Below are 8,078 nucleotides of genomic sequence, written 5' to 3'. Positions count from 1 at the left end.
TGGGTTGGGATATCTGGTCAGTGTGGACGGGTTGGACCAAAGGGTCTGTTTCCATGCTGTACATCTCTATGATTCTATGACGTATTTGTATCCCTCTGTAGCCTATTTGTGTCATCTCACTAATTGACTTTCCACCTACTTTTATGTCATCTGCAAACTCCATCAATAAGCACATTGATTTGGACCCCACTTACCAACCTCTGAGAGAAAGAGCCGGAAATGATATCACCCATCTTAACAGACCAATGCACATAAATAGAAAACAGAGCAGAACACCAGTGCTTCATGGAAGGCTCACTGATGATGTTACCAACATTGTGAAGATACATTTGAAAATAAACCTACCAGCTCAGTGAGCAAACTTACAACCTGAACCTCGTTAAAAATCACAACACCAGGTTATAGTCCAACAGTTTAATTGGAAGCACACTAGCTTTCAGATTGTCGCTCCTTCATCAGGTGGTAGTGGGGGGGGCTCAAACCTAACATATTGAGCCCTGCACGACCACCTGATGAAGGAGCGAAGCTCCGAAAGCTAGTGCTTCCAATTAAACTGTTGGACTATAACGTGGTGTTGTGTGATTTTTAACTTTGTACACCCCAGTCCAACACCGGCATCTCCAAAACCTGAACCTCAACCTTCTTCTCAGAAAGTCTTCTCAGCAAATCTTCTCAGAAATCGCAAACATTCACTTTTGTCATCCAAATCATTAATATATTCTGTAAATAATTGTGGCCCCAATACTACTCCCCGTTAAACACCACTAGTTAAGAGTTTGCCATCCTGAAAATGCACCCCCCCTCCTCCCTCACGTCCTTACTCTGTTTTCTTGGAATACCTCAATCTGATTCCCTTCCTCCTTAGCCTTCTTGGGTGGAAGTGAGAAAGCCGCGGCCTATCTCGTCTCGCTTTATTGAGAGAATTGCTCTGACCAGGCAACATCATGGCGAATCTATTCTTCACCCTTTCCAGTAGTTTTTTTTGTGGAATGCATGAGAAGATAACTTTCTTAATTGACAAATGCAGACATGATTCTTATGTCTGAGATAAACATTGCTCGTCTGTTGTGTGTCACGGAAGTTCCCCCAGGGATGGGTGTTGTGTGAACTTTTAGCTCGGTTTCTTGAAGCTGACTCATACGTGACTGGATTGATACTATTTCAGGTGAGTATCAGTCTGGCTGGGGGCCTGGTGAGAGCGGCAGATTCCCACCTCCAGTTACACATACCCCGCCCCCTTTGGCGATCTCTCCAATCAGATCTCTCCATCGCTCCAACCCGGAGCGCCTGTCAATCACTCTGCAGGTAGGGAAAAGGGACGCCCCCCTCTTTTCTACAAATAGCACCAGATATATAGGGTGGAGAAGGCGAAGTATTGCCAGAATTTGTTCCTGTTCAGTTGTGTGGGAGTGAAGAAGCATGGAGAAGATGTCTGGAGTGGTGTTGGTGGTCTGGCTGTTGGCCCTGCCTCTTTGCTGTGATAGTAAACCTGGCACCAGTGAGCGGGGCTGCAGAACTGGTGAGAGGAATATTCGCGTTGCTTGAGCGAGGGTCGCTGGCGGTGAGGTTAAATAAAGGGCAGACTTTGTTGCTTGGATTGTTCGGCTGTGAGTGGAGTATGGAAGCTGCGGTGGGTGCTCCCGGGTCAGACTAGAGGTTTTCCGTTGAGTTCCCGCGTTAGAGTCTCAAACTGTTTTTAGTGTTTATGAGCGAATGCATTCTCCTCTCTGCCCCGCTTCCAAGGCCTCTGTATCAGAATCGAGAAGAGTTTTTCCCACGTCCTGTTTTTTTCGGGGGTGGGGGATGGAATAGCAGAGTAATGATCCACCACTCACTACCGATATTCCACACTTGAACGTAGATCAGTGGGTCACGATCTACAGTGATATGCTCTCTGACTTGTACCTGGAAATGCACTTTCTTGGGTAAAAGTGAGAAGAGAATGAGCATTGATATAGTGTACAGCATGGAAACAGACCCTTCGTTCCAACCCATCCATGCCGACGAGATATCCCAACCCAACCTAGTCTCAACTGGCCCATGTCTCTCCAAACCCTTCATATAAAAGGCATCGCGTTGGGTATATGTTGCAATTGTCCTTGACTCCACCATTTCCTCTGGCAGCTCATTCCATACACGCACCACCCTCTGCGTGAAAAAGTTGCCCCTTAGGTTTTTTTATATCTTCCCCCTACACCCTAAACCTATGCTCCCTCGTTCTGGTCTCTCCCACCAAAAGGAGAGACTTTGTCTTGTTATCTTAGTATTTTTTTTTCTCCACGTACCTTGCATTTTTAAAACATCCAGGGTTTTGCGTTACTTGTCAGGCAGCATCTAAGGAACAGGAAATTCGACGTTTAGGGCATAAGCCCTTCATGTTGAATTTCCTGCTCCTTGGATGCTGCCAGACCTGCTGCTCTTTAACCAGCAACACATATTCAGCTCTGATCTCCAGCATCTGCAGACCTCACTTTTTACTCTTTTGCGTTACTTGCCGAGTACAAGATTGGCGTTCTGACTGGTGGGAGACCTCTGAATGAAATCTTTTGGCTGTAGTGAAATTGTAAGTTTTTCCGAATGCCTGTTGTAACTTTGATCTTCAAAAATCTACCTACTGCTAGGAGACAGCCTAATATCAGGATGAAGTGAGGACTGCAGATGCTGGAGATCAGAGCTGAAAATGTGTTGCTGGGAAAGCGCAGCAGGTCAGGCAGCATCCAAGGAACAGGAGAATCGACGTTTCGGGAATAAGCCCTTCTTCAGGAATGAGTTTATGCCCGAAACGTCGATTCTCCTGTTCCTTGGATGTTGCCTGACCTGCTGCGCTTTTCCAGCAACACATTTTCAGTTAATATCAGGATGACTCGGGTTTCATCTGAGCCGATTTCACATCCTTTAAAATATGCCCAAAATTGGTACCGCAGTTCAACCGAAGTCTCCTTCAAGTCGATCAGACTAAATTCTGAACAGAATGATAACGCCGTGCACTGAATTGAACTTGTTCGGGTCATTGTGCGTTGTGGGATTAACACGGAAGGGGATTACAGGAATTGTCGTTTGGCCCATCTGCCTATGGTGTAAAAGTTTAAGATTTTGAGATCGAAATTTATTTCGGAACCGACTCTGTTTGACACAAAACACAAGCCAGGGGTTTAGATTGGGGGAGGGGTGTGTGGATAGGATCGAAGGAAGCCCCTTCTAAGAGGGAGAGAGAGATTTAGGTTTTGGCCTAATTCAGGGACAGCATTACTGAGTTTCGTTGTCTGGCTGCTCGCACTTGGAAGTATTAGATCGCTAACAGTTGCTTTATGGGTAAAATCTTGACCAAAGTGAAGATTTTCACTGCAGTTTGAAAAGATTTTACCATCGAGTTTTTTTGTTAAATACTTCTAGCTCTGAAACGCATAGAATGATTTTATTTTTAATGCCGAGAATATGTAATTGGAGTAAAATGCAGACAAATTTTCAAGCTGAAGGGTGCTGAGCCTCGACAGTTTCTGGTCAGCCTGTGCAGTGATGTTATTACCAAACTGGCTACGTGATTGTAAATGAGTTTTTTGTATTTGAAGATGGGCGTAATGTAACTATGGCGACACAAGGGTGTGGTTGAATTGTGACTGCTCGAGGACAGTGTAGAATTACTACGTGCTGAGGAAGTTAGTCATAAGATTTTAAACTTACCTCGGTGGGCGTTTTCAAATGATTCTGCAAATCATGTGACTTCTTAGCCCTTGAGAGAAATGGAAGTTTTTTTATTGCTACCAGTAGGAATGTGGAACAGCGGCTAGTAAGATCGGTACAGCACTTTTTTCCCCAGCTGGGTGGGGGAGGGGTGAACTGTGAACAGAACCATTCGACTTTCCCCTCCATTGTTTTCAGTTACACCTCCATTATATATTAAGGCAGAGAATTTGAGTCAAAGGTGCATTTTAGTTGCAACACAGCAAAACTAAGTGGTTAATTTCACTTTCACCAGGTTAGGATTATTTTTTCTGGAGTTTAGAATGACGGAGTTGATGTGGAATCTGTAGAAACCTAAAATTCTAAGGGTCTTAAACAGTTTTTTTTAGATGCAGGAACCATGGTGAGGATTTCTGAACAGGGGCCATAGCTGAAGGGTAAGCAGACTTTTAGGACAGATCAGGAGAAATTTCTCCACCACCCAGAAGGTGGTGAGTCTGTGCAATTCACTGCCACAAAGTAGTTTAGGTCAAAACATTGTGCTTTTCGAGTAGGCAATAATATAGCTCTTGTGGATGAAGAGATTGAGGTGTGGTGCAGTAGAGAGACTGGGTATCGAGCTGTATGATCAGTTGTGATCATCTTGGACGGCAGAGCAGGGTCAAATGGTCTCATCCTGCCCCTTTTTGTTTGTTTATAAGATCTGTTTGTTTAGTGGATTGGTTAGCTTGGTTGGTCAGATGGCTGATCTGAAATGCAGGGTGATGCCTTCAGTGGGTTCAAGTGACACAGGCTGAGGTTATTGTGGAGGATTTTCCTTCTCTATCTTTCCCAGTCTTCTGAGCATGGTGACCCACACTCATCCATTCACCATCAGTCATCTGTCGTGGAGAGAGTTGCACTCTGGCCTTGTAGGACTGTGTGGAGACTTTTCTCTCACTTGATATAATCTTTTCAAATTGTGCCCCAGCCCCACACACACTTAACTATTTTAACTACAAGCAATTTTAGTAGCCATTGCTCAGCTCACAAAACCGAGTACTAATTGATTACATTTCTAAAGAACTACATTACACAATCTCCAGGATTACTCCCAACATTGTAGGACAGTAACTATTGTGAAAATACAAGTGGCTATGGCATGAATTTTCCAGAGACTGCACATTCTTGCATCAAGCAGCTATGGGTGACATAATAGTGTGAGATTGTGGTCTGCTTTCTGAATGAAAAGCACCGTATCAGTTCATGCGAGTTGCATATTGGTTGAATATACTTGTCTGCAGTACAATTTTGATGTGTTGAGTTGACTACAGTGGCAATTTGTTTAACAATTCAATATTGACACTTCCATGAAGCTTTTTTATATGGCTCATCCTCCCCAGAAGGAAAGTTAGTGGTGTACCAATAAGTGTAACATGCACTGGGCTGGATAAACTAAGATGGGGGGCCACAAGCTGCATGGTAGGTGCTCCCAAGGGTTTCTGCAGTGCTGGAGTTCTGTAGTGGGTTCTGCAAGGATTACAGTTAGACTCAGGAAGGATGACTGATGGCAGGAAGGATGATTGATGGAACAATGCTTATTTTAGGGCATGGTTAGGGTCACATTAGGTTCATGGAACACTAGAAATGTAATTGACATTTGTACTGTTCAGCTCTTGGAAATAAATGATCATGGATGGTAAAGTGGGAGATGCTCTATATTAGATGCCCCTGGCTAAAATCAGAGCAAGTGCATGTCCTATCCATCTCATGTCTTCACTGGCTGTACCACTTTGACAGAAATCATGTAAAGCACAATCACAAACATTTGTGTTCTGCTTTTGTCTTGTCACTTTATTGCACTAAGATTCAAGTATACTGTCATGACATATGACAATGTGAATTTTGGCATTTAGACTGTGCTGAACAATAATACATCTTCCATCTGAATTCCCAATTGATCATGTTGAGTATTTAATGCATCAAACAATACAGCACTAATGTTTTCCAAAGGGAGAATAAGACACTTGAGGCTATGTTTTAATGTGATAGTTTGTATATTAACAGAGCACAATTGTTTCAGGCAGTGCTTACTTCACTATTAAAATACATAGTTTCATAAGGCTCCCACGAAATTTTGTAAACATGTTAAATGTTTTCCTTCAATTATGTCATTGAGTAATCATTACTAATGACTTTGTTCCCATCCCTCTCTTATATTGCACATCTTGCAATATAAGAATGGGAATAGAATTAATCTTTTTTAATTCAGAAGGTAATATGATGTGGGTCTTTCTCCTAATATCATGATGTGGCCCTGTTTTACTAAGTAGCAAATACAAGCAAGAATCATATTTTACTGTGTAGCTAATTAAACATTCTCTTTCGTTTTTTTTTAGTTGTAGCCTCACAACGAAGCTTTATTGGCATACAAACCAACGACAGCAACTGTGATTCCGGTTTCATAGTCAATGAATTTGCTGAATCAATACTGACCAGTGGATTGACTACAGTCTTCTTACCTTTGGTTTACATTATTGTGTTCATCATTGGTTTGCCTGTGAATGCTATGGCACTGTGGGTTTTTATCTATCGAACCAGAATGAAACACCCTGCAGCAATTTACATGGCTAATTTGGCATTGGCAGATCTTCTGTTCATTATTTGGTTCCCTTTGAAAATTTCCTATCACCTAAATGGCAACAATTGGACATATGGAGAAGGACTATGCAAGGTGCTAGTGGTTTTCTTCTATGGAAACATGTACTGTTCAATTCTGTTCATGACTTGCCTCAGTGTTCAAAGATATTGGGTTGTTGTAAATCCAATATCTCAAACAAGGAGAAAGACACACATTGCTTATGGTGTATCTATTTTTATTTGGATAATGATTATATTGGGGACAATGCCATTGTATTTAAATATTCAGCAAACTGTCAAAATTGTCAATCTTGATATAACAACCTGTCATGATGTACTACCTGAAGAGCAATTGGCCTCAAGCATGTTTGACTATTTTCTGTCTCTGGCTATTGGTGTATACTTCTTTCCAGCATTGCTGACAGTAACTGCTTACGTATTGATGATCAAAACATTGAAAGCCTCCAGTAATGAAGATAGCATTGGGAAAAGCCGCAAGAGAGCAATTGAGTTGATTATTACTGTTCTCGTCATGTATTTAGTTTGCTTTACTCCTAGTAATATTATACTTGTTGTTCACTATTCTCTTCTAAAACATGGGAATGACAATGCTTATGCTTACTATATTGTAAGTCTTTGCCTGTCAACAATTAACAGTAGCATTGATCCCTTTGTCTATTACTTTGTTTCCAAAGACTTCAGAGATCATGTTAAAAATACACTGCAGTGTCGTAGTGTGAGGACAGTTAGAAGCATCCAGGCTTCCTTTGCATCTAAGAAACAATCAAAAAGATCTAGTTCTTATACTTCTGCCAGTAAAATTACCACCACTACTACAACCAACTGCTGACAGTTTAGTGTGAACCCATAGTTTCTCAATCTCTCAAATCATTGTTTAGCTTTGTAGAAAAAGCTAAAGCTGAATTACCTTGACTAAATTTGGCCATTTTATTCAAGTATTGTTGGTCATATCTTGCAGTATTTATTCTTGTTCAAGAGCACTGTTTGCACAATTGCTGAACTACACAATGGTTGCTGAGTTATAATATGGGAACCAAACAATTATTCTATTGTGTTTTACTTTAGTGTAAATATTAATGGTCCTACATATTTAATTATTTCAAGTTTAATCCTTTTTTAAATATTGTCAGATAAGAACACCTTTGTTTTCACATTTTAAACATGTATATAACTGCCATAGGTTTTAATACTGTGACTTTTGTTTCAAGATCAAATGCATTAAGTTGGTATCTGTGAACCTTTCTATAATTGGAGGGGAGAAAAGATTTAAAAATGGAGGAAAGGGTACACAGATCCTAATAGCTGTTAAGAATGTTTTTAAAAAAAAATTCAGTAAAATATTGAATCTTCTCAGGTGTCTTCAATGCTGTGAATGATGCATTTGTATTGAATAAACATTTTTAGAAAATTTTTAAATTTGATTTTGGTTTTTATTTATCTACCAATAAATCTCTTCAGATTGTGACCTCCAGTAATCAGGTTAAATTTGACAAACCAAGATTTAAAGGTATTGTGCTAACCTAATGCTGCAAAGTAATCAAAGATAAACAGACCATTTCTCATTTAAAATTTCATTACTGAATGAATCCAATATATGGAACTGAATTCATATGGAGCCAAAATCTGATATTTTTAAAAAAAACATAATCCCCAAAGTATAGAAACATTAAGGATACCCACTGTTGTTTTAACCATAGTTCTTCTTCGGCACTCTTGTCCTTTTCATGGAATTCCAACAGTGTGGAAATGGGCCAAAT

General features: G+C 40.7%; 1 protein-coding gene across 1 annotated transcript; it reads left to right on the top strand.

Moving 5' to 3' along the window:
• The first annotated feature begins 1,362 nt into the window (after positions 1-1,362).
• On the top strand, positions 1,363-7,695 carry f2rl1.2 (coagulation factor II (thrombin) receptor-like 1, tandem duplicate 2). Its single transcript, XM_060843700.1, has 2 exons — positions 1,363-1,519; positions 6,060-7,695. Exons 1-2 carry the CDS (start codon positions 1,420-1,422, stop codon positions 7,148-7,150), a joined length of 1,191 nt encoding a protein of 396 aa, XP_060699683.1. The 5' UTR covers positions 1,363-1,419; the 3' UTR covers positions 7,151-7,695.
• The last annotated feature ends 383 nt before the right edge of the window (positions 7,696-8,078 follow it).

Source organism: Hemiscyllium ocellatum, chromosome 2 (genome assembly GCF_020745735.1).
Source record: "Hemiscyllium ocellatum isolate sHemOce1 chromosome 2, sHemOce1.pat.X.cur, whole genome shotgun sequence".
Lineage (NCBI taxonomy): Eukaryota > Metazoa > Chordata > Chondrichthyes > Orectolobiformes > Hemiscylliidae > Hemiscyllium > Hemiscyllium ocellatum.
Note: the sequence above shows the minus strand (reverse complement) of the source record. Positions and strands in the feature narration are given on the sequence as shown.